The sequence below is a fragment of the Balaenoptera borealis genome (genome assembly GCF_965194805.1).
Source record: "Balaenoptera borealis genome assembly, chromosome: 3".
NCBI classification, from domain to species: Eukaryota; Metazoa; Chordata; class Mammalia; order Artiodactyla; family Balaenopteridae; genus Balaenoptera; species Balaenoptera borealis.
In genome coordinates this window covers 73,619,263-73,644,511 of record NC_138866.1, presented here as the reverse complement: position 1 = coordinate 73,644,511, position 25,249 = coordinate 73,619,263, and the positions used below count along the sequence as shown (strand labels likewise).

At 44.9% G+C, this 25,249-nt stretch overlaps 1 protein-coding gene and 2 long non-coding RNA genes across 9 annotated transcripts in view; 2 read left to right on the top strand and 1 right to left on the bottom strand.

Moving 5' to 3' along the window:
- Window positions 1-42: 42 nt before the first annotated feature.
- On the top strand, window positions 43-16,401 carry LOC309626013 (bcl-2-like protein 2). 7 transcript variants are annotated; one of them, XM_082386242.1, is made up of 7 exons: window positions 11,713-12,078; window positions 12,439-12,553; window positions 13,263-13,330; window positions 13,638-13,744; window positions 14,217-14,304; window positions 14,391-14,542; window positions 15,473-16,401. In XM_082386242.1, exons 1-7 carry the CDS (start codon window positions 11,728-11,730, stop codon window positions 15,510-15,512), a joined length of 921 nt encoding a protein of 306 aa, XP_082242368.1. In that variant the 5' UTR covers window positions 11,713-11,727; the 3' UTR covers window positions 15,513-16,401. The 7 variants fall into 7 exon arrangements, with proteins under 7 accessions (XP_082242369.1, XP_082242372.1, XP_082242370.1 ...); XM_082386248.1 differs by lacking the exon at window positions 11,713-12,078 and adding an exon at window positions 12,220-12,289; XM_082386243.1 differs by lacking the exons at window positions 11,713-12,078; window positions 12,439-12,553; window positions 13,263-13,330; ... (2 more) ...; window positions 14,391-14,542; window positions 15,473-16,401 and adding exons at window positions 43-141; window positions 440-527; window positions 1,005-1,444; window positions 2,069-5,008.
- Window positions 5,138-11,692, bottom strand: LOC309626029. Its single transcript, XR_014242891.1, has 2 exons — window positions 10,457-11,692; window positions 5,138-9,997 (listed from the first exon to the last, which is right to left on the bottom strand). It is a non-coding gene; the product is annotated as an uncharacterized lncRNA (long non-coding RNA).
- Window positions 16,402-16,613: 212 nt separating the features above from the next.
- Window positions 16,614-25,249, top strand: part of LOC309626028 — a 33,738-nt gene continuing 25,102 nt past the window's right edge. Inside the window, exon 1 of the long non-coding RNA XR_014242890.1 lies at window positions 16,614-17,140. This is a non-coding gene — a long non-coding RNA (uncharacterized lncRNA). The remainder of the gene's footprint in view (window positions 17,141-25,249) is intronic.

The window sequence follows — 25,249 nt, the reverse complement described above, 5'->3', positions numbered from 1 at the left end:
GGCCCCATCATCACCCGGCGCCGGGCCCTCCCTCCCGCCCCCCCTTTCTCCTCCCTCCTTCCTTCCCTCCCTTCCTCCCTCTCTCCCTCCCTCCCAGCTCCTGCACCAGGAAACAGCCGGATCCTGGCAGCGGCCTGACCCGTGAGATCCCTAACCTGGCAGGCAGGCGGGGTTGGAGACTGGCTGAGGGTGGGGGTGAGGGAGGAGCTGGGCCTTTGGGCTGCACTGGGGGGAGCGGGAGTAGAGATGGTGTCGGCAGGAAGCCCTTGGCCCTGGGTTTCCCGGGAGGACAGTCATTAAACATGGATTCGGCCACACAGCTGGTAGAGCGTTGGGGGCAGGGGCCTGGTCCCGGGAGCTGCAACCCCAGCCCTTCTCAGCCCAGACCCTGATCCCTGGTCTTCCCCACCTAGCTCTGATCTCCCCCTCCCCTTCCCAGGGCTCCACGCTGGGCAGGAGGATGAAAGGCCCCAGCTGGGGGCTCCTTGCCACCAGCGCTGGGTCCTAAGAGCTGCCATCCAGGCTGGGTGAGTGTCCCCTTCCTTCTCTGTCCCGGGCAACCCTTTGCTTCTCCCCCTTTCCCTTCAGCCCCTGTCTCCTCGCCCATCTTGTGCCTCTGCCAGCATCTTCACATCTTGCCTCTGGGGAGGTCCTAAGCCCCTTCCTCTAGCCAAAAAGGTGTGTACTGTGGCGGGGTTGGTGGGGGAGGTGTAGAGGTGTCATAGAACTGTTGTTGTCTTGTTATGAAAAGAATCTAAAGTATTTTAGGTGAAATTTACTTGTTTTACATTTAATTTGGCATATTATGAATTTGAGGGCCAGCCCCTCATGCCCTGGCCCCGCACCATGGCCTAATTTCCTTGTTCTTACCCGTCCCGGCCCAGTGGTTTCTGAGATTTCCCCTCACCTCCCTCCCTGTCTCATGGGCTGGCCAAACCTGAAATGCCTCCTTCTGGGTCTCTGACCATATATTCATGCCAGTCTTTTGTGTTTGACTCCTACAGCTGCCCGGATGGCGACCCCAGCCTCGGCCCCAGACACACGGGCTCTAGTGGCAGACTTTGTAGGCTATAAGCTAAGGCAGAAGGGTTATGTTTGTGGAGCTGGCCCCGGGGAGGGCCCAGCAGCTGACCCGCTGCACCAAGCCATGCGGGCAGCTGGAGATGAGTTCGAGACCCGCTTCCGGCGCACCTTCTCGGATCTGGCAGCTCAGCTGCATGTGACCCCGGGCTCGGCCCAGCAACGCTTCACCCAGGTCTCTGATGAACTCTTCCAAGGGGGCCCCAACTGGGGCCGCCTTGTGGCTTTCTTTGTCTTTGGAGCCGCGCTGTGTGCTGAGAGTGTCAACAAGGAGATGGAGCCACTTGTGGGACAAGTGCAGGAGTGGATGGTGGCCTACCTGGAGACGCGGCTGGCCGACTGGATCCACAGCAGCGGGGGCTGGGTAAGAAACTCCTCCATTGCTGCCCTGCACATCCCTCTGAAAAGTTGGTCACCGGGGGGAAGACGGGGGCTCTGGCTGGAGCTGGGGGCGGCTGTGCTGGGAATGAGGCGCGGGGGCGGAGTCTCCCTGTTTGGGTGGAATCAGATGCCCTCACTCTGGGTATCACTGGACTCTGCGCTCCAGGGCTGCCACGCAGTCATCGCTGGGTGGGCTCATGGTCCAAAGCAGAGGACAGAATACACAGTAGACAGTGTAGTGCCTGCAGAGAAATGGCATCCAGCCATCAGAACTTTTTTACACCTGAGTACATGGCATGGGGGGGGTCAGGGATCAGGGATGGGTGGTGGTCAAGGCAAGCCTCGGCAAAGGATGCCAGTTCTGAGCAGAATTTTTGGCCAGGGAAAGGATGGGATTCAGTTGAGGTAGAGAAGGGCAAATGAGCCAGGCGCTCAGGGGGGGATCAGAGGGGCTGGCGGCCAGGAGCTTGGGCCAGAGAGGAGCTGGGGGTGGGGTAGTGCTTGCAGTGGATGGAACTGGAACTCTCCCTCTCCTCTTTTCTCCACTCTTTCCTCTCCTGATATCCCTTTCTCCTTCTTTCTCTCCTACTTCCCTTCTCTCCCACAGGCGGAGTTCACAGCTCTATACGGGGACGGGGCCCTGGAGGAGGCGCGGCGTCTGCGGGAGGGGAACTGGGCCTCAGTGAGGACAGTGCTGACGGGGGCCGTGGCACTGGGGGCCCTGGTAACTGTAGGGGCCTTTTTTGCTAGCAAGTGAGAAAGTCCAGGGCCAGGTGGGGCCAGGTGTGGCTGGGGGACAGGAGAGCAGGAACAGAGCAGAGGAATGCCCTTGGAAGAAGTGGGGGAAAGGATGGGCATGGAACGGGGATGGGAAGGGGCAAGGTAGTGTGCAAGAGAGCTGAGTGTGCCAGGCAGGCGGTTGAAAGAGTGAACTGGAGATATTGCGGAATGTGTTGGGAAAGTCAGGAGATGGAGTCATTCCAGGGTTGGGGGGAGGTGGGAGGGATCATGCCTATAGGTGTAGGCACACGAAACTCTACCTAGAGCTTGATTTGCAGCCCCGAGGAAGGTGAACTTGCATAAGGGGTTGGCGTCTCCTTTGAATGAGTGAGATTTGGGGCAAACACAGAAGGAACATCCCTTTGGAATGGGAGCTTGGGGTTCTCAGGGGATAGGGAGAGGTGGCTGTGACCATGGGCTGCTGGGACATGCGTGTGCATGTGCACGGGTGCTCGTGTGCATGCTGGGCTGCTTGTCTAATCTGGCGGCAGTGGGATTCCTCGAGGAGAAAACATTCCCTCTTGCAGTGGTGAGAACAAGGGGCAGCTCTCTGTCCCTCCTCCCAACATCCCCTCCCCTCTCCCCTTGTCCTGCTGCCTCAAGGCTGAGGGAGAAACACTGTATCCAGACTGAGGGCTCTGGCCACTTTTCTGCAGAAAGTCGTCAGCAGGGCTTTGGAGAGAAGAGCAGTTCTGTAGCTGGCCTTGTTCCTTCATTGTCCCCCTTCCTTGTGCATCACGCACTTGCTGCTGCCTCCTGGGCTCTGACAGAAAGGCAGGGCTGCGGAGCCTGCGGGGGGTGGAGGCTTCAGGAGCTGGAGCTGCCTGCTGCCCTCCTCTCCCACTGGGGCACACTGGTGCCTAAAGTGTTCCCTATCTCTGGGACCTTTTGTACCCAAACTTAAACTCTAAATTGGGGCTCTTACTAATTTTCCTTTTGAGTGTGTGGACGTAAATGCAGATCTGGAATACAGTCTGGGTCCTGCACTGTGTCTCGGAGAGACTGTTGACGTCTTGAGAGGAACATTCCAGCTCTGAACCCCATGAATGTGAGGGTGACGTGTACTCCGTGACCAGCCTATTCCATGTGGTGGGCTTTGGTGCTGCTTTATTAAGGGCCAGGTGTCTGGGTTCCACAGTACCTCCCAGGACCTAGAAACATTGGTATTTTCTTGGAAGCCACGCTGTTTGCATGGGTTTTACTTGTCTGTACCTCAGAGTCTGAGGATGTTAACTTTAGAGCTCCCTGTCCTCTAGAACAGATTCAGATGACAGCTTTTTCTTTTGAGAAAGACATGATTTCACTCCAGATGTATGCCCTGAGCCAGACCTCACTGCTGCACTTTCCTAGGTGCTAAAATTGCTGCTCTCCAATGCTGACTTCTTCTGACACAGTGCTCTAGAACCCTGCCCTTGATCCTGAGCACTGACCAGCTTAGCTAGACCATGGTTGACTCTTGGAGATTTTCACTTGGTCCCAGAATGTGGCAACATAGTTGTACTCACTAGAATGTGGGACCAAAATTGGCCTCAGGTGTTTAGCTCAGACTTTTGCTTTTGAGAGAGGGCTGCACTTTTTAACGGTTATTTATAGGGGAGGCGGTGGACTGCATGGGCCACTTGGTCTGTTGTGAGTATGCTGGTACCAGGCACTCAGAGCCAGTCCGTGGCAGGCATTTGGGGTGGGGGGGTGTCTCTGACTTGCTCAGGACAAACTAGGCCAGTGGTTTTCCAACTGCTTGGCAGAGCCCCGAAGTTTCCTAGGGGTTGCCTCAGGAGTCCTTGGGGGAGATGAAGCGGGGGCACTGAGCAGGCCAGGCGACTTGCCCTCAAACAGAACAGCTCCCCTGTAGCTGTCTTACATATCGGGGTTCAGGGTAAGATTTTATTTGCATTAAGGGGTTTGCTGCTGAAAAACAAAGTTGGAAAACCACTGACTAGACCGTCAGCTCCAAATTGGAGCCTGTGCTCCCCCAGGTTTGGGTCAGATTCTTCCCCCTACCCTCTACCATAGGACGCCTAGCCCTGGTAGCTTTCCTGGGGACCTTTAGCAAACAGAGGTAGCAGGGACCGTGGTCAGGTTACCAAAAAGCCCGGCTCTGAGGCCTTCACACCTGGGTGGAAGGAGAGGCTGTTTTCTGAAAGGGTAAAAGGGCTTGGTCTGGATTCCCGGAAGCATAGCTTGGATGGGACCACAGAGGGCAGTTTTGACCTGTCCTGCCCTTCTGAGCTTGAGGGGGAATGGAAACCCCAGAGACTCTTCTGTCAGGGAAAACTAGCGACTCTCTTCTAGAGCCATATAGTTCCTTGGGATTAGCTCTTGGCCAAGAAGGCTGAGTATGGCTCCCAATTTTTAAATCCATTTCATTTTTTAAAAAATAAGGGAAATAAATCTTATTGCCATTTTTCAGAGATTAAATAGGTGGAGAGGGTGTTTCTTGCTCTCCAGAGCCCAAAGGGACAAATAGGGACTTTGCTTAGGCCAAGGAAGGAGCAGAGGTAGGGCAACTAGGTCCTGCACTTATTAATCCCACTCCCCACTTATTCTAGGGCATACACTATTTTACTTTTTTAAAATCATAAAGCGGCGGGAGAACAGATTTGGTTAGTTTAGAAGAAAAGAAAAAGCTCTATAAATATAAATATATATTCCTGTATTTTTATTTAATAATTTATAAATACCAAGTTCATTTGACTTTTATTTTTGTGTAATATGTAATGGTCGTATTAAAAAAATAAATAAATAAAGCCCAGAAGTTTAATGAGAAGGACTGAGCAGGGTTTGTGACTTCTATACTGTATAGCCTGGGGTCAGGACATTTCTTGATCTGATCATCTCATCATGACCTTGTTAAGGCCAAGAATTAGATTAATAGGGATTTGGGAAAGTATTGAGGTAAAAAGATTAAAAAAAAAAAAAAAAAAAAGGGAATTCCCCAGCGGTCTAGTGGTTAGGACTCTGCACTTTCACTGGCGAGGGCCCGGGTTCAATCCCTGGTCAGGGAACTAAGATCCCACAAGCTAAGCCATGCAGCCAAAAAAAAAAAAAAAAGAAAAAAGAAAATCAGAGTTGTTCTCCCATCCCCCCATCCTAGCCAAATGCCCAAAGCCAAGAACTCCATCTGTGCCAACCCAAGCATTGAGAGGGTGTGTGTATATGGTACTTTGGGACGGCCACAACAAAACCCAAAACAAAACAAAGAAAACCTACCAAAAATCTTTATGATGTAATCAAGTCCCCTGTTGTGGTTCAGCCGCTAAATCTGAAGTATGTGATAATGAGCATTTTTCCTCAATATCCTGCTGCCTACTTCAGACTTAAAATAAGTCTGGCAAAAATGGAGCCCTTGCTTACTTTCTTGCTCCCCTGAGACATTTGGTTTCAGCCATTGTAATGCAAACTGCTAAACTGGATGGGATCTACAGGAATTGTTCAGCCCATCCCTCTGTACTTCTAGTCTAGGACCACATCAAAATCATGTCTGACAGGAGTAGTGATCTTAATTTTAAATTACAAATGGGAGTTTCTAGTCTTTCTATAATCCAATGCAGTATAATGGTATTTGGGCTTATGTGTTAAATTGTAGTGAGAAATACACTGTTTAGAGGAATCCAGTGTTGTATTTCTATTCTCTCTATACAGAAAAATCTATGGGACAAGCCACGTTAAAATCAGAGTGGCTTGGTGAACATGGCTCTAGGGAAAAGGGAATTAGATGCTCTTAATAGTTAATATCGTCAGGCTATGATAGCTAGTGTATTTATCCCTACTGCAGTTTGACTGGTTTATAGTTTGCCTAATTCCAAAAAGCATTTGCAGCATCTTACTATAATACACAAAAGACAAAACAATAGGAAAATATAGATTTTTAAAGTAAGGGTAAAGGGAAAATTGAAATATTATAATAAAATGACAGCAAAAGGAAAACTAACACGGAAAAGCATTCTATAAGCAGTATTCCCAAATACTAAAGGTAGGCTATGAATTCAACTCTGAGCTTCTTGGCAGCTAAAGAAAATTGGAATACACAATGAGATTCACATCCCTCTTAAGATTTATAAAACCTTTCAGTTCCTCAAGGTAGGCAAAAAGTTTTGTGGCTCTTCTGAGAAGACACTGAGTGACATAGTGGACACCACCCTCTATAACACCTGACAGCAAATATGATGTTGAGTTTTACACTACCGTTTCTTTCAGAAACACCAAATGGGGATTCAGCAGGTCCTAAGCTTGTTCTATCAGGATTGTCACAGTTTAGCTCAAATATGCTCTATGATGCCATAGTTTAAAATAGGGCTAAATTTCAGACTATCTAAATGGACAGATGGATTGTTTATTCTTCAGACAGTTCTCTGTGAATGTTATTTCTCCAAATGATACTTTTGATAAAAATTGGGCAACATTTAGTTACACTTTCTAGCAAATGGATGGATTATAAATATTCTGTGTCTTTAGTTGAGAGCAGATGCTTTGAAAACTTTAAAAGCTGCCTTAAATGTGGATACAGGTGAGATACAAATAAATTAACAATATTTTAAAAATCAACAGAAAACATAATATAATGGAATGCTGTCTAGTTTTTTATTCATTCAGTCATTCATTCATTCAGCAAATATTCAAGCATCTTAGGTGTGCTGAGGACAATTCTAGGCATTGAGGTAGAGAAGTGAACAAATAGGCACAAATTTCTGCCTTCATGTTACTTTCATTCTAGTAATGGAAACAAACAAAAGCTAAATACCTACCTACATAAATAAATTTCACAACATTCATTAACATAACATTTCATGTTAGGTGCCAAATGCTATGGAGAAAAATAATTCATTAGGGCAGGATTGGGAAGGTGTATGTATAGGTTTCAATGTTAAGTAGAGTGAGCGGGGCAGGCCTCATTTCTAAGGTAACTTCTGAGTTAAGTCATGAAAAAGGAAATTGGAAAAATATTTTTATTGACATGGAAAAATATTTCTGTTATCTTATTAGGTAAAAAAGAAAATAGATTAGAAAACAGAATATATGGTATGATCCCACTTTGCTAAAAAAAATATGTATATACACACACATATATATACCTCTATATGTATTTGTGTATTGAAAGTTTCAGGAAGGGTATATGCCAAAATATCATTAGTGATTATCTCTGGGTGGTAGATTTTATGGGTGATTTTATTTTTTCTTTTTGCTATCAGTATTTCAGGATTTTTTGATAAGGAACATATAAAAAAGAAGTTTTTCAAGTACAAAGTTTTCTAAAAGTTAACCAAGCAGAATGGAAATTAAGCAGCCCAACAGAGGCTCCTTCTCACTTAAATGGCCACCCCACTTCCATGCAAGGTTGGACCTAGGGAGTTAAGGTAGGTCGGGCCAGACTTTGCATTAGAAAGTAATTGGAGTTGGCTCCAAAACAGAGGTAAGTAAATGATCAAGGCTCCAAGGTTCTTTGTCAACATTGTCCAATAAAAATATAATGCAAGCCATGTAAAGCAACTATACTCCAATCAAAATTTTTAAAAAGTCAAAAAAAAAAAAGAAATATAATGCAAGCCACATATGTAGTTTTACGTTTTTTAGTAGCCTCATTAAAAAAACCAAAAAGAAACAGGTAAAACTAATTTTAATAGTATTTTTTTAAACCCAGTATATAAAGACTACTATAATTTCAATCTGTAATTAATACTGAACAATTATTAAGTTATTTTACATAAGTATCTTTTTCATCCTGAGTCTCTGAAATTCAGTGTATATCTGACACTTCCAGCACATCTCAATTCAGAGCACCATTCACATTTCAAGTGCTCAGTAGCCACGTGTGACGAGTGGCTACCATGTTAAACAATGTACTTCTATATTAGAGGGAATTATTGCAGCCAGTAAAGGTAAAATTTTCAAAGCAGGAGTTAAAAATGGGGATGAAACTATTAGGAAGCGAAGTATTTATATGTTTAGTGAGAAAAGTTTTCCCTTCTGGACAGAACTGGACATGCCCTCATCCATTTTTACTGATTTAATTCTCCTTTTCTCAACTCGACAGATCATTCACTTTTGTTAACATACTTTTTCTTCTTCTAGGGCAAAACATCACTGAGTTTCAGTTTTTCCAAAACTCCATGGCCCTCTATTGATAGGTTATTACTGATGCAAAAGTATACTTATAATGGGTGAATCTTACATCATTACATACCAATTAAAAAAAAATTTCATTCTCAGAGGAAAACTTATCTCTTTGATGTTCTCTATGCATCAACAACAGGCAGGATAAAAAATTATTACAGAAGATCATCCATTCAGTTAACATTTATTGAGCACACAGTGATAGCCAATGGCAATACAAATATAATTAAGAAGGTGTCCCTGCCTTTTACACTTCCAGTCTAATAGGGAAGTATATTACAGATCACCATTCAAATATCTTTTTAAAATGTGTTTGTAAAAGTAATCATGCTTATTAGAGTAACTTTGGAAGCTGGAGTGTTTTTTTAAATTTTAAATAAAAATAACATATGATATTGTGGAAAAAATCATAGAACATAGAAAATTATAAAGAAGATCAATCATAATAAGCCTACTACCCAGAGAGAATCACAATTAACATTTTGGTATATTTCTTTTCCATCAGTTGTCTGTGCTTATATTTTATGATCATACTGTATATACAATTTTGTACACTGCAATTCTGCTTACCATTATATTGCAAGCATTGTCCTTGTCATTAAAAATGTTTTGAAGACATAATGACTCTTAAAATTACATATATGTGTGTATAACAATTTTCCTGAAAAGTGCCCACTTGGACAATCAAGTTGTTTACATTTTTTTTCACTTTGATGAACATCTTTATTCTCAAATGTTTATCTAGGTTTTAGATTATTTCTTTAGAACAGATTATAAGAAATACAATTACTGTGTTAAGAATCTCAACATTTTAAAAACTTTTGTTGCATATTGCCAAAGAACAGATTGTACTGGTTCTTATTCCTTTTTTTCTCCAATGCCCAAGTTGTTTTTTTAAAAAATCAGATATACATAATTTTAATCATACTTTATATACAATTTTACATCCTACTTCTTTGGCCTAACAAAAATTATTTTTATAAGTTATCACACACTACGTGTAAACCTTTTTGTAAAAAAAAATAGGTGCATAAAAAAATAAAAATAGCTGCATAATAATCTTGTGATGTAATTATAGTTTGCCTAAACATTTATCTATTATTGGAATTCAGTCTTTTTCCAGCTTCAGCATTGTACGTAATGTTATCTTTGTGTATTAAAACAGACCTTATAGTAATTTTGATCTGAGCTTTGAAATCTGGTTTTGGATTCCCTGCTCACTTCTAATTAGTTATGACTTGGGGGAGTTACTTCATTCTTTCCTCATCCCTAAAAAAGGTTATGGTTTTTGGGACTATTTGCTTCATAATGTTGTTATGAGAGTTCAATGAGATAACATAACAAGGAGTCTAGGATGGTACCTGTTACAAAATCAAGTGCTCAACAAAACTGGGGTTCAAAGGCATTATTTTAAAAATCACATTTCCCTTAATTGGCTTTCTTAGTTTAAATTAGGTATCAATAAACATCCAAGTCTTGATTTGGTTAAAATCAGTAGAAAAGATTTTTCTTCCAGCAAACTCACAATCTTTTAGAGCTTGTCTGCGGTGCTCAACTGAGTTCTCCCAGACCACTGAAGCTGAGATGGCTGATGAAGTAATTTTCAGTGAAATTTTAAGCAACTGTGACTCTGCTCCAAGTTCTCCTGTTCGTGAGGTAAGGATTTGTGTGAAAAAATGAGGGTGAGGGGAAGAGTGGGGTATACTGTGAAGCTTTTGACTTTTGGTTTGCTAGTAGGGATCTCCTCTTGTTCAAATCCCTCTACCCAAGTCATGCACATCCTCTCCAGGTTGTTTGAATAACTATTTGTTTGGGCTCATGTGAATCTGGCTCTCAAACCATAGCTTGGTCTGGCTGCAACTATCCCTCTTGCAAACTTAGCACTGCCGTTCCTTCCTTTTTAATAAATGTGTAGGATCACCACTAAGCTATGGCAACCCTGCTTTCCAGGGCTAGGTCTCATTGGTATCTCAGAGTGCAACGGCGAGGTGGAATTCCTCTGGGGTTTGAAGGAGGGTCTGGGAAAGCATTGTAGATGAAAGCTGGCACCCAGATCCCCAGTCAGTGTATCCTTTGGTCAACAAACATTTATTTGGATACTTACTATGTGCTAGGCATATTGCCCCACGGTGGAGACGCAAATGTAGATAGAATCCAGCCTCTCACCTCCAAACTCTCACAAGCTCTAGTTAGGAAAGGAAGCACAAAATGATTAAGTGCACAGTGGAGGTAGGCCCGCTTGTCATGGGAGAGGAGGGGAGGCCAGTTAGTGGAAGGCTTCACAGGGGAGGTGATGACAGGGTTTGCAGTAGTCTGGCTGAAGAGGCACTGCGTGTACAGAAGCACAGACCTGGGTGCAGATACACCCAATGGAATGAAGAGTGTGGAAACAACATTCACGAAGTAGCCTGGTCTGGAGGTCTCCAAGGCCTCGGTAAGGAGTTTTGAGAGTTAACCTGGCCAGTGTGGATTGGAGTGGTGACCCATTGGAAGCTGACCCATTAAGCGGCTGCAGCAAACAGTCCAAGCAAGAGAAGAATGAAACTGGGGCATGAGCAGAATGCTTGGAAAGTATGCCTGTACAGGAAGACAGCACATACAAGGCTCATGACTAGTACTGGAGTGAGGATTCCTCCCTGCTTTCTGGTTTGGGGAGACCTGGTGGATGGTGGTGCCAATAACCTGGGTGGGAAAAAAAAGCTCCTTCCTGGAGAGCGCCATTCAGAACCCTCCATTTTCAGCAACATCCCACCGACTGGTGCATTCCTGGTAGAAGACCAGTTTCCAAAAACCGCCGCAGTGTTTCCGGCTTCTGCCTTCCAAGAGGTCACTAGCTGGCAACCAGCAGCATCAAGATGGCGGCCTCCTAAAGACCAGTCATGTGACCTCGGGTTTCCCTCACTGGGAGCCCGGCAGTCCGTTCGGGGGCAAGGTTCACCTGTCACGAAATGGGTGTCAGCCCTTCGAATCTCGCGAGCCAATCGGCATCTGAGGCTGGGCCACTTCGGCGAGGCGATCGGAAGATTGGTCCTTTCCACTAGCCTTGCCAGCGGCCAATCACCGAGCGTCATACTTCGCGGACCCGCCCTCAGGCGGGGGAGAAGCAGGAATGTCGTCACTGTTAGGCGGTATTGTTACCTAAGGACTTGAGAAGAGGTGGGATGTGTGTTGATTGACAGACCGATTTCTCCTACCGGGATTTGAGAATTTGGCGCAATCCCCCGCCTTAGGGGTGGGGTCTTATTTGATTGCCAAGTAATATTCCCCAATGGAGTCCTAGCTCGTGGTGACGGGCAGGCTGCTTGACTAATGAATCCTCGGCGTGGCCGGCGCAGCTCTCCAATCGCTGGGCGGCTGGCCCCAGTCTGAGCGGCGATGGCGGCGGCGGCGGCGGCGGCAGCAGCAGCGGGGGCTGCGGGCGGTCGGGGCTCCGGGCCGGGGCGGCGGCGCCATCTTGTGCCCGGGGCCGGTGGGGAGGCCGGGGAGGGGGCCCCGGGGGGCGCAGGGGACTACGGGAACGGCTTGGAGTCTGAGGAGCTGGAGCCTGAGGAGCTGCTGCTGGAGCCCGAGCCGGAGCCCGAGCCCGAAGAGGAGCCGCCCCGGCCCCGTGCCCCCCCGGGAGCTCCGGGCCCTGGGCCTGGCTCGGGAGCTCCCGGCAGCCAGGAGGAGGAGGAGGAGCCGGGACTGGTCGAGGGTGACCCGGGGGACGGCGCCATTGAGGACCCGGTGAGGGAAGGAGGGCGAGCGAGCAGGCCGGCGACCGGCCGGCCGTGTCACGGGAGGCCCAGAGCTCAGGCGAGCGGGAGGCGGGCGGGGGATGGGGGTGGGCGGGGAATAACGTGGCTGGGGCCGGGCTGGGGACGCAGCCTCGACCGCCAGAAGGGGCCCAGCCGGGTTGATTTGGGCGTCATGGGTGCCTAGTGTTGTTCTAGAGAAGGTAGCTTGCTTTTCTTTTCATTATGACCCTCGTGTGCGGCGAGAGAAATGGCCGAGCATGGCTGGGGCCGCGCGCCGAAGGAGAGCAGGGTAGAGCCCCTGCGTTGGTTCCTCTTAAGCTGTTCTCCATACTCTCCCCACTCATTGTAGGAGCTGGAAGCGATCAAAGCTCGAGTCAGGGAGATGGAGGAAGAAGCTGAGAAGCTAAAGGAGCTACAGAACGAGGTAGAGAAGCAGATGAATATGAGTCCACCTCCAGGCAATGGTGAGTAACTGGCGGTTGCACGCGGAACCCGGGTCCTGAGATTGGAAGGGTTATCGGAGCATGGTTTATATGGAATTAGATGCTCGGAACCTTGGAGCTGCTTGTCTGAGCAATTATTGGGCAGTTGCTTTAGTCATAGTCCATTGTGTGTTTTTCTGACCTTTGTGAGACGAGGCCTGTGTTTTGGTGATGGTAGTCTTGTGCCTCCCTTTGTCCCTGTTACAAATGTGTTGCTCTTTGTTCTTAGTCTTCCACTACCCTTTTCGGAGGTTGCCAGCTGGTATTTGACCTTCAAGTCCAATAGTTCTTCTTTCAGTTGGAGACCTTTAGTTAGGAGTCCTAAGAGAAACTGCTCAGCTGCAGGGGGCTTCTCCTCTAATCTAGAAATGTCCAGTCTCAGCCGACTTAATTTTGTTCACTTTTCAAATCATTTTAACCAAAGCTACTCAATAGGGACTTGATTTGGGGGCAGGAGGGAATTCCTGTATTGTTTTCTTTGATTTTTAAGACTGTATTAATCTATTCCTTAATTTTTCAAGTATTTAGTGAGCACCTACTGCATGCTAGACTTTTCTAGGTAATGGGTACAGCAGGGAACAGAACAGACCAAGATCTTTACCTTTGCTGCTGCTTGTGGTGGTGGTAGTGGTGCATAGATTGGCCAAGTAGAAAACAAGCGTTTTTTTCCTGATCCTTTTTTTCTTGAAAGCTGGCCCAGTGATCATGTCTATTGAGGAGAAGATGGAGGCTGATGCCCGTTCCATCTATGTTGGCAATGTATGTACCAGAGCCTTGACTGGGGTTGGGGAAAGCTCTTAGTTTGGGGGATTATTTATTAGGAGTCTTGAAAGGAACCATTTCCAGGGTAGGTGGTGAATTTAAGGGGTGGAGGGAGGGTTGGAATGAGGTGAAAGGTAATGGTGATTAGCAGAGGCTCTGGGGTTGGAAGGAAAAGAGGTTAGTTCCTTAGAGAACTAGATATTGATGTGCTTTGGTGTGTATGGATGGCCCAGTGCAAAGGCTAGGCAGGGTACCTGTGGAGATGGGAGTTTGCCCTGTTACCTGTGAAATGTACCCCCCACAGGTGGACTATGGTGCAACAGCAGAAGAGCTGGAAGCACACTTTCATGGCTGTGGTTCAGTCAACCGTGTTACTATACTATGTGACAAATTTAGTGGCCATCCCAAAGGGTAAGTGGGGAAGTTGAGGTCGTTTTAGTCACAGTTAAAAAATAGATAAATTATGTTTTATATTGAGCAGTAAGTTACCTAGATGTTAAAGTAAGTAGTCTTCATCTTTTAAGATAGGTGTTAATGTTGATACATATCAAGGATTGCACATAAAATTGCCTTCAGGGGCCCAACAGATAACAGAGATTGGGGCTGGGTGTGGAGGGATCATGAACTATAAGGGGGGAGCGCCTTCTGCTTGGCCCCCACCTTTTTCTGCCTTGCGGAAATCCAGGCCCTCTGTATCCTATCCTATCTTATAATTTTCCAAGAGTAGCTGCAAATTTTGATTAAAATCTTCCATTAAGAATTTTTTTGACAAATAGTCAAAAACATGAACACACTGTACTCAAACAAAGCATGTCTGCAAGTTGGATTTGACCTGTGAGCTGCTATTTGTATCCTCAGATAAAGTGGCAATTACCCTTTTCAGGTTTGCATATATAGAGTTCTCAGATAAAGAGTCAGTGAGGACTTCCTTGGCCCTAGATGAGTCCCTATTTAGAGGAAGACAAATCAAGGTAAGCCCTGTGCCCTTTGCTGTTGTGGTTCTCTGTAATCTCTCCAGGTTGGCTCTAAGGCATTGTGTTGTACGTGTCACTCTCAGGTGATCCCAAAACGAACCAACAGACCAGGCATCAGCACAACAGACCGGGGTTTCCCGCGAGCCCGATACCGTGCCCGGACCACCAACTACAACAGTTCCCGCTCTCGATTCTACAGTGGTTTTAACAGCAGGCCCCGGGGTCGTGTCTACAGGTCAGGATAGATGGGCTGCTCCTCTCCCCCGCCTCCCATGAGCCCTGTATGCTTCCTTCTCTCCTCATCTGAGGAACCTCCCTCCTTTACCCTCCCCTTGGTTCCGGGGACTTGGTCTCCTGCCTGTGCAGGGTGAGGAAGGTAGTTGCAGGCCAGGAGGCCAGTCTCATCTTTTTCTGGAGCAGGAATTGGTGATAAGGGCTGGATCTCTCCACCCTGTTCTGAGAGATGCTTCTCCACCCAGCCTTTTTTTCCTTGAGAGTTGATGGCAGTGAAGGTGTTTACACAGAACGCCCGGGAAGAACAGGGCCTCAGAGCAGTGAAAGCGCTGCTTGGACATTTGCTGCTTTTCCCAGAGTTAGGGAGGGGCTGAAGTTTGAACCTCCCTTGGAAGAAAACCAGAGGCTAGTTGATCCTCCTCAACAGCCATGTGGGAGGATATCGAGATATTTACGCTTTAGCCAGTCTTTTGCAACTTTCTCGCTGGGCCTAGTGTGGCACCCATGTTGTTGTTTCACTTTACTTCCATTTCTTTACATTTAAATAGACAGTTTAGGCATACAGACCTTGGCTTTTCGTAAGATTTACCTGTCTGCTCCCAGGAGTTAGGGAGGATCTGTTGGTGAGAGCCTCGCTTTTAAGAGCTGTGGAGAACTGAAATCTGGATAAACAATGAGTCCTTTTTCTTGCCCCTATGTCTCAGATGCATTTCTTTATTGCCACTGTTTGGCGAGGTAATAACAGTTAATTCCCCACTCCCATTTGCCAGGTGTGTCACTATTTCTGGGATTGTGGGGGTCAGTTTTAGGACTTGGGAAACTTCTTTCCCCTCTTCCCTTCTCAATAACTGGGGCGAGGGCCCACGGGGAGGGGCTTGTACTGAACTATTTAGTGATCATGTTAACACCTAACTCTCCTTCTTTCTTCCAGGGGCCGGGCTAGAGCGACATCATGGTATTCCCCTTACTAAAAAAAGTGTGTATTAGGAGGAGAGAGAGGAAAAAAAGAGGAAAGAAGGAAAAAAAAAAAGAATTAAAAAAAAAAAAAAAAGAAAAACAGAAGATGACCTTGATGGAAAAAAATATTTTTAAAAAAAAAAAAGATATACTGTGGAAGGGGGGAGAATCCCATAACTAACTGCTGAGGAGGGACCTGCTTTGGGGAGTAAGGGAAGGCCCAGGGAGTGGGGCAGGGGGCTGCTCATTCACTCTGGGGATTCGCCATGGACACGTCTCAACCGCGCAAGCTGCTCCCCCTGTTTCCCTGTCCCCCTTTGCCCCCTTGCGGGCTGCTCAAGGGTAGGTGGGTATGGGTGGTAGGAGGGGTTTTTTTTACCCAGGGCTCTGGAAGGACACCAAACTGTTCTGCTTGTTACCTTCCCTCCATCTTCTCCCTAGCTTTCACAGTCCCCTCCTGCCTGTTCCTGTCCTGCCAGGTCTACCACCCACCCCACCCCTCTTTTCTGGCTCCCTGCCCCTCCAGATTGCCTGGTGATCTGTTTTGTTTCCTTTTGTGTTTCTTTTTCTGTTTTGAGTGTCTTTCTTTGCAGGTTTCTGTAGCCGGAAGATCTCCGATCCGCTCCCAGCGGCTCCAGTGTAAATTCCCCTTTCCCCTGGGGAAATGCACTACCTTGTTTTGGGGGGTTTTGGGGTGTTTTTTGTTTTTCAGTTTTTTGTTTTGTTTTGTTTTCCTTTGCCTTTTTTTCCCTTTTGTTTGGAGGGAATGGGAGGAAGTGGGGACAGGGAGGTGGGAGGTGGATTTTGTTTATTTTTTTAGCTCATTTCCAGGGGGTGGGAGTTTTTTTTTTAATATGTGTCATGAATAAAGTTGTTTTTGAAAATAAAAAATGTTTGGCCTTTTGGGTGTATGGATTATTTATCTTCCTGTTGTCTCTTAAATCCCAGATGGCTGTTAATTCTCCTTTCTGGAAGTGCTGGTGTTGTGGAGGGGAAGTTCCCACCTAAGGAGTAGGAGTCAGAAGTACAACTAGCAGGAACATTGTGTGTTTAGCTGAGCTTGATGGGGTTTTCTGGAAAGCATGTAGCCCTGATTGGCATTTGAGAGGTACATTAAATGAGCCTGGGAATATAAAGGAATGGCCAGATTAGAGTGCTCTCTAATAGCACTTTAGTGTGTCCTCTTGATAAAATTTATGTGCAAATGAATTATCCACACCAACAGCACTAGATTCTTATGTTGGGATTTGGGTAGCCTTTTTTGTCTTCTCTATCCCAAGGTAGGCTCAGAAAATGAGGAAAAAAAAAAATTAAGGCTTCCGTGGTGACTCTGGTTAAGAATCCGCCTGCCAATGCAGTGGACACAGTTTCAAGCCCTGGTCCAGGAACATCCCACGTGCCCCAGAGCAACTAAGCCCATACGCCACAACTACTGAGCCTGCACTCTAGAACCCGCGAGCTACAACTACTGAGCCCATGTGCCACAACTACTGAAGCCCGCCTGCCTAGAGCCCGTGCTTTGCAACAAGAGAAGCCACTGCAGTGAAGCCTGTGCATCGCAACAAAGAGTAGCCCCCACTCGCCGCAACTAGAGAAAGCCTGTGTGCAGCAACGAAGACCCAACGCAGCCAAAAATAAATAAGTAAAAAAATTTATTTATTAAAAAAAGTTAACATTTAGTTAAAGATAATTGCAGAGCTTATGTTCTCTTCTCTAGCAGTTCAGTGGCCACTTAATATGTTCAGCTCACTTGTTTTTGTTTTTCTATAAATTTATTTTTATTCATTTATGGCTGCGTTGGGTCTTCGTTGCTGCATGCGGGCTTTCGTTGCAGTGAGCGGGGCCTACTCTTCATTTCAGAGCACGGGCTCTGGGCATGCAGGCTTCAGTAGTCATGGCACGCAGGCTCAGTAGTTGTGGCGCATGGGCTTAGCTGCTCCACAGCATGTGGGATTCCTGGACCAGGGCTCGAACCCGTGTCCCCTGCGTTGGCAGGCAGATTCTTTTTTTTTATATATATGTACTTTTCGCAGTTGCATTTAAATAATTTATTTTTATTTTTGGCTGTGTCGGGTCTTCGTTTCTGCGTGAGGGCTTTCTCTAGTTGTGGCAAGTGGGGGGCCACTCTTCATCGCGGTGCACGGGCCTCTCACTATCTCAGCCTCTCTTGTTGCGGAGCACAGGCTCCAGACGCGCAGGCTCAGTAGTTGTGGCTCACGGGCCTAGTTGCTCCGCGGCATGTGGGATCCTCCCAGACCAGGGCTCGAACCCGTGTCCCCTGCATTGGCAGGCAGATTCTCAACTACTGCGCCACCAGGGGAGCCCGGCAGGCAGATTCTTAACCACTGCGGCAGGGAAGTCCTAGCTAACTTATTTGCGATTGTTCCGTTAATTAGGACAAGTGGCTTTCGTTGTTTGAGTATCCTTAAGTTTAGTAGTTGAGTTACTTGGTCATGTTAATAACCTAATTTTTCCATTTTATATTCTAATGTTAGATTGGTCTTAAAAGCCTTTGGTACTATATCACACACACACCCCCTTTTGTAGACCCTCCATTACTTACAGCGTTGGTAAATATTTAAACCTCTGTATGTTCTATTGCGCCGTTCACTTCTGTTCCTAGGATGTTTTGTTCGTGATTGCCTCTGACCGAGATGCTCTCTTCGATAATCTTAGGTTAAAGAAATGGCTCTCCATATCCATGGAGCCTCAGCCAACCTCCCAAATGGTTTTGTATTCTGAAATTTCAGGTCAGTATCGACCATCCCATAATTTAATATTTGATCATTTACCTCCTATTGTGTCATTTGTTAGGCATTTGGGAGTCTTCTCTAACTAGATTCAACTAGAACAGTGTCTTGTAAGCTGAGTACGGAAACTTTTTTAGAGGCTGATTAGCAAGAGGCTGGATAAAGTGTTCAGTATTAACTATTTTTATTAGAAAAATGTGCAACATCTTAAGTGGCTTGATGCTGCTAATGCTGGGAAAGTCTTGTCTGTCCGCCAGGTGGCAGTAAGTGGCTACCTAAAAAAATCCCTGTAGCCTGTTGGATCTTGGAGGATGAATTGCTTTTTTGACTCTTCTTTGTTTTTAATTTTCTGTGTTCAGTCAGTTCTCAATATCCTGTCTGTCCTCTATCCTACTTTAACTGCTTGAGCAACTCCCCACCTTGATTGTAGTGGACTCCTGGCAATAATCTGGCTCCAAACTCTTTGTATTTCCAAAAAGGCCCCTATGCTGCCAAGTGTGGAACTGAGGTTTTTCCCAATTTGATCCAGATTGATTTTTCCTGCCGCATTCTTCCCTACATCTGATGTACTGTGCATTCCAGTTGAGTTTTACATTATTTTCGTGTATTGCTCATGCTGTTCCTCCAGCCTGCTATGCTCATCACATCTACTCTGTCAGAATCATAAGATAGAAGCCAAGGTGTAGAAGCCAAGTACCGCAGCCAGGAAATTTATTTTGATTTCCTAGTCAGGATGAATCACTCCTGCACTCAGGGCAAATTGCTCCTATCTCTATTTGGCACTTCATGGTTTCATAATTAAAATAATTACATCCGGGTTTTCCCTTGAGGGCATGGATTATGCCTTTGTATGGCTCACAGCACCTGCCACTTAGGTGTTCAGAGGTGTTAATTCACCTTGGAGGGTCCCTTTATCCCAGGCCTGCTGATTCCTATTCTTTTTTTAAGTAAATAAATTTATTTTATTTATTTATTTATTTATTTTTGGCTGCATTGGGTCTTTGTTGCTGTGCGCGGGCTTTCTCTAGTTGTGGCGAGCATGGGCTACTCTTTGTTGTGGTGCGCGGGCTTCTCATTGCGGTGGCTTCTCTTGTTGCAGAGCACGGGCTCTAGGCGTATGGGCTTCAGTAGTTGCAGCATGTGGGCTCTAGGGCACGTGGGCTTCAGTAGTTGTGGCACGCAGGCTCAGTAGTTGTGGTGCACAGGCTTAGTTGCTCTGCGGCATGTGGGATTCCCAGGGAATTCCAGACCAGGGCTCAAACCCGTGACCCCTGCATTGGCAGGCAGATTCTTAACCACTGCGCCACCAGGGAAGTCCCTGCTTATTCCTGTTCTTAACAGGAATTAGATTTCCTGCTTTACCTGGTCTCTTCATTTTTCCTGTATCATCCTCAGTGATTTTAGAGGAAGTAGCCTGGAAAGCAAGTTGCTTTCTTTGAGAAAGATTGGTTACTTTTCTGTCAGTCATTCCTAATTAGCTCTCTCTTAATCAAGGGACAGCAATGAGTCCGGTCTCATTCGGATTCTGTGGGAAGGAAGTGTCCTTGAGGAGGAGAGATTGGGGAAGCCTGTCTATAAGATTTCTCTGGAGTGAGTCTGAGTCAGAGATCCTTTGAGGGACTGTGGGTGGTACAAAATGAATGAGGACCGCCCAGTGCTTTCTCAGAATTTGCCCAACCTGATACCAGCGACAGAAAAAAGCAGTGGCTGGGTTTTTTCAATAATGTAATAGCTTTCCTCACTTTTATATGGTTAGATGAGTAGATTTGATTTCTCAAATCATCTAATTTTAAAATGTCAACTCTGCTAATGCCTCTTTCTCCTTTATGCCTATGGTAATCATTCATTCAACAAACAGACATTTACTGAGTCCTTACCAAGTGCTGGGCGCTGTTCTAAGTGCTAGAATTTGTTACAGAAAAAGGGGTCACTAAGTAAAGGAACTTTAATTTTATTTGCTGAAGAAAGTCAGCTTGCAATATTTCTGACTTGCATCCCACCAAAAAGCTCTATGGATTTTTTTTCTTTTTTTAGATACAATTCACATACCATAAATTTGCCTTTTAAGTGTACTTAAAATTCAGTGATATTTAGTAGATGTATTTATAGTAACCATATTATTTATACATATATATGTACATAAGTATATAGTAACCATCACCACTACCTAATTTTAGAGCATTTTCATCATGGCAAACAGAAACCCTGTACCCATTAACAAGCATTCCCAATTTCCCCCCCCTCCCAGTCCCTAGCAACTACTAATTATACTTTCTATATCTATGGGTATGCCTTTTCTGGATATTTCATATAAATGGGATCGTACAATATGTGGCCTTTTCTGTCTGGCTTCTTTCATTTAGCATGTTTTCAAGATTCATCCACGTTGTAGCATTTATCAATACTTCATTCCTTTTTATGGCTGAATAATATTTCATTGTACAGTTGACCCTTGAACAACATGGGTTTGAACTGCATGGGTCCACTTAAACGTGGGTTTTTTTCAGTAAATACGTACTATAGTGCTACATGGTCCATGGTTGGTTGAACCCATGGAGGCAGAACTATGATGGAGGGTAGACTGTAAAGTGTTTGAGGATTTTGAACTGCCTAGAGGGTCGACACTCCTAACCCCCAAGTTCAAGGATCAACTGTATAGATATACCACGTTTTGCTTATCCATTCATCAGTTGGTGGATATTTGGGATATTCCCATTTTTTGACTATTAGGAATAGTGTGCTACAAACATCTGTGTACAAGTTTCTGTGTGACCATACCTTTTCATTTCTCTTGGGTATATCTTTTCATGTGCTTACTGGCCCTTTGTATATCTTCTCTGAAGAAATGTCTAGCAGATCCTTTGCCCACTTTTTAACTGGGTTATTTGTCTTTTTTTTTTAAATTAATTAATTAATTTATTTATGGCTGTGTTGGGTCTTCGTTTCTGTGCGAGGGCTTTCTCTAGTTGTGGCAAGTGGGGACCACTCTTCATCGCGGTGCGCGGGCCTCTCACTATCGTGGCCTCTCTTGTTGTGGAGCACAGGCTCCAGACACGCAGACTCAGTAGTTGTGGCTCACGGGCCTAGTTGCTCTGCGGCATGTGGGATCTTCCCAGACCAGGGCTCGAACCCGTGTCCCCTGCATTAGCAGGCAGATTCTCAACCACTGCGCCACCAGGGAAGCCCGGGTTATTTGTCTTTATTGTTGAGTTGCAAGAGTCCTTGATACATTCTGAATACTAGACCTTTATCAGATATATATGATTTACAAATATATTTTCTCCCATTTTGTGGGTTTTCACTTTATTTTTGGCTGATTATCAGATATATATGATTTACAAATATATTTTCTCCCATTTTGTGGGTTTTCACTTTATTTATTTTTGGCTGAGTTGGGTCTTCGTTGCTGCACGCAGGCTTTCTCTAGTTGCAGCGAGCGGGCTTCTCATTGCGGTGGCTTCTCTTGTCTTGTCGCGGAGCATGGGCTCTAGGCACACAGACTTCAGTAGTTGTGGCATGCGGGCTCTAGAGCGCAGGCTCAGTAGTTGTGGTGCACAGGCTTAGTTGCTCTGTGGCCTGTGGGATCTTCCCAGACCAGGGCTCGAACCCGTGTCCCCTGTATTGGCAGGAGGATTCTTAACCACTGCACCACCAGGGAAGTCCCGGTTTTCACTTTCTTGATAGTGTCCTTTGAAGCACAAAAGTCACGAAGGTTTATGCCTATGTTTTTTCCTAAGAGTTTTATAGTTTTAGCTCTTATATTTAAGTCTTTGGTCCATTTTGAATTAATTTTGTGTATGGTATGAGGTAGAGGTCCAACTTCATTCTTTTGCATGCAAATAATGCATTTGTCCCAACCCCATTTGTTAAAAAGCCTATTCTTTCCCTATCAAATGGTCTTAACACCCTTGTTGAAAATCAATTGACTCTAAGTCCACAGGTTTATTTCTGGACTCTCAATTCTGTTCCATCGATCTATGTGTCCATCCTTATGCCAGTAGCACAGTTTTCATTACTGTAGTTTTGTAATAAGTTTTGAAAGTGGAAAGTGTGAGTCTTCCAATTTTGCTTTTTTCCCAAGATTGCTTAGCTATTCTGGGTCTTTGACATTTCCATATGAATTTTAGAATCAGCTTGTCAATTTCTGCAAAAAAGATGGCAAAGATTTTAACAGGGATTACACTGATTCTGTAGATCAGTTTATAGAAGATTGCATCTTAACAATATTAAATCTTCCAATCTATGAACGCAGTATGTCTTTCCACTTATTTAGGTCTTTAATTTCTTTAAACAATGTTTTGTAGATTTCAGTGTACAGGTCTTGCACTTCTTTTTTAAAATTTATTCCTAAGTATTTGAGGTTTTGCTATTTTAAATGGAATTCTTAATTTCATTTTCAGATTGTTCATTGCAGTTGTATAAAAATACAGCTGATTTTGGGAATTCCCTGGTGGTCCAGTGGTTAGGATTTGGTGTTTCACTGCCGGGGGCCTCGGTTCAATCCCTGCTCAGGGAACGAAGATCCCGCAAGCTGCGTGGTGCAGCCAAAAAACAAAAAAACAATTGATTTTGTATATTGATCTTGTATCCTCCACATTCAATCACAAGTTAAGTAACCTTGCTGAACTTGTTTATTTAGTTCTTATAGCTTTTTGGTGGATTCTTTAGGATTCTCTGTATACAAGGTCATGTCACCTGCAAATATAGTTTTACATTGTCTTTTCCATTCTTGGTGCTTTTTACAGGCATATCTCATTGTATTGGGTTTTGCTTTATTGCACTTGGTAGAGATAACATTTTTACAAATTGAAGGTTGGTGGCAACCCTGCATTGAATAAGACTGTTGGTGCCAGTTTCCAACAGCATTTGCTCACTTCATGTCTCTGTGTCACATTGCGGTAATTCTCACAATATTTCAAACCCTAAACCAACAAAAAGATTATGACTCACTGAAGGCTAAGATGATGGTTAGCATTTTGTAGCAATAAAGTATTTTTAAATTAAAGTATGTACATTGTCTTTTATAGATATAATGCTATTGCACACTTAATAGACTACAGTACGGTGTAAACATAACTTTTATATGCACTGGGAAACCAAAAAATTTGTGTAACTTGCTTTGTTGCAGTGGTCTGGAACTGAGCCTGCAGTATCTCTGAGGTATGCCTGTATTTCATTTTCTTGCCTCATTTCCCTGGCTAGAACCTCCAGTACAATGTAGAATAGAAGTGATGAGTGCAGACATCTTTGTCTTGTTCCTGATCTTGGGGGAAAAGTTTTCAGACTTTCACTGATAAATATGATGTTAGCTGTGGGTTTTCATAGCTGCCTTTTATTCCATGGATGCTTAAGGTAAACACTGCTCTTCTCCATATATACCATGTTCTGTCGTGTCTCTAGGCTTTGCACTGTTTCTTCTTCCTTTCTGTCCCTGGCAAACTCAAGACTTACCCTGTAAGGTCCAATCCCGATATCTGAGAATCTTTCCTTGACTGCCTCCAGTAGAGTATATTCTGTCCTCCTTAGAGCTGCTACAGCACTTTTTATATTTTTCTGCATTTTCTATATAGGATTGTAATTATTTATCTCCCAGTGTTCTGAGCTCTTGCAGGCAAGGACCATGCCCCCCCAGACCTGAGGCAGCACAAGACAGTAGTGGATAATCAGTAAAAATCGGTTGCACAGTAGCCAGGCTAGGTTGACTGAATGAGTATCACTTCATGTAACTTTTTTAGGTTAGAAATGTACCCCGTATATCCTTTTAATTTTCTCCTCAATAATCAATTATGGCTTTTAGTTGTGAATCCAACTAAAACATTTCTAAGAACTGGTCATGCTTCGTCAGTACAACCTCTCCAAGGAAAGTAGTCATTTCCTTGTTTGCCCGTAAATGATCTCCAAGTTCCTGGGGTACCTTCTAAACTTAATATTTCAGGATAAGTAATACTTTCTTTCATGGTGTTTAGAATTATTTTCTATCTGGTATGCAGTAAGAAGATTGCAGGCTCTCAGTTCTCAAGATCTGGCTACTCTAATTACCAGTCACCTCAAAAGTTACCTCGCCAAACCTCAGTCTCCCCATCTGTAAAAGCCTAAAAAATAATAACCATTTTTCATGGGGTTATTGATGACGATCCAGTGAGATCATGTGGTTGGTGAATTTTAGAGCAACTGACAAGATGCCAGTTGTAGCTACACACATTGGTCCTGTCCACCTAGACCAGGAATTGCTTGGGGATGAGGGACTGTATCTTTGTGCTTCCTTGATGCTTCTTGTATGCTATCATTCTCTTTGCCCTTTACCTCTTTGGTTGAAGTCAGAGAGACTTGCTGTCTTTCACCTACCCTCCTACAGGAGTTGCTCTAGCTTCCTGAGTGTTTTTATTTTCTTGCCCTGGACGTTTTTCCAGCAGTATGCAGAGAATGGGTTCTTTGAAATGCCTCTTTGACACCATTCCTCACAGTGTGCTTTGGACAGTGTTATTAGCATATAAGTAACTCCTTGGCTTTACCTGGGCTCTTCCAAAAAGTACTTATCTACCATCCTGTTGGTTCTTACAGAAACTCTGGAGACAGCAATGAGTATGATCTCTCAATGAGTGTTATCATTGGCAACCCAAAGCTAAAAAGTCAACACTGGAGTCAGTTTGGACCACACAGACACTGTTCTACAGAATGTGTGATGCAGAATGTCTAACTGTGAGGGAACTATGGTGGAGTAAAAAGAGCAGCCAGGAGGCCTGGGTTTAAGTCCTCGCTCTGCCTCTTCATGGCAGTTCCTTCCATTTCTCTCATTTCCATTTCCTCAGTAGTTAGATAGGATTAAACTACTAATACCTATTACGGGGGGCTGTGAAGATTAAATGAGAAGGGTTCTTATGAGTTCTCCAGTGATTATTATTGAGAGCCCAGAAGCATGGCTTAGTTCCTAGAGCTTTGGGCCTGGGGCATGGACTGGCAGAGGGGAAGGAGATAGGAACACTGGTGTTGCAGGGATCTGT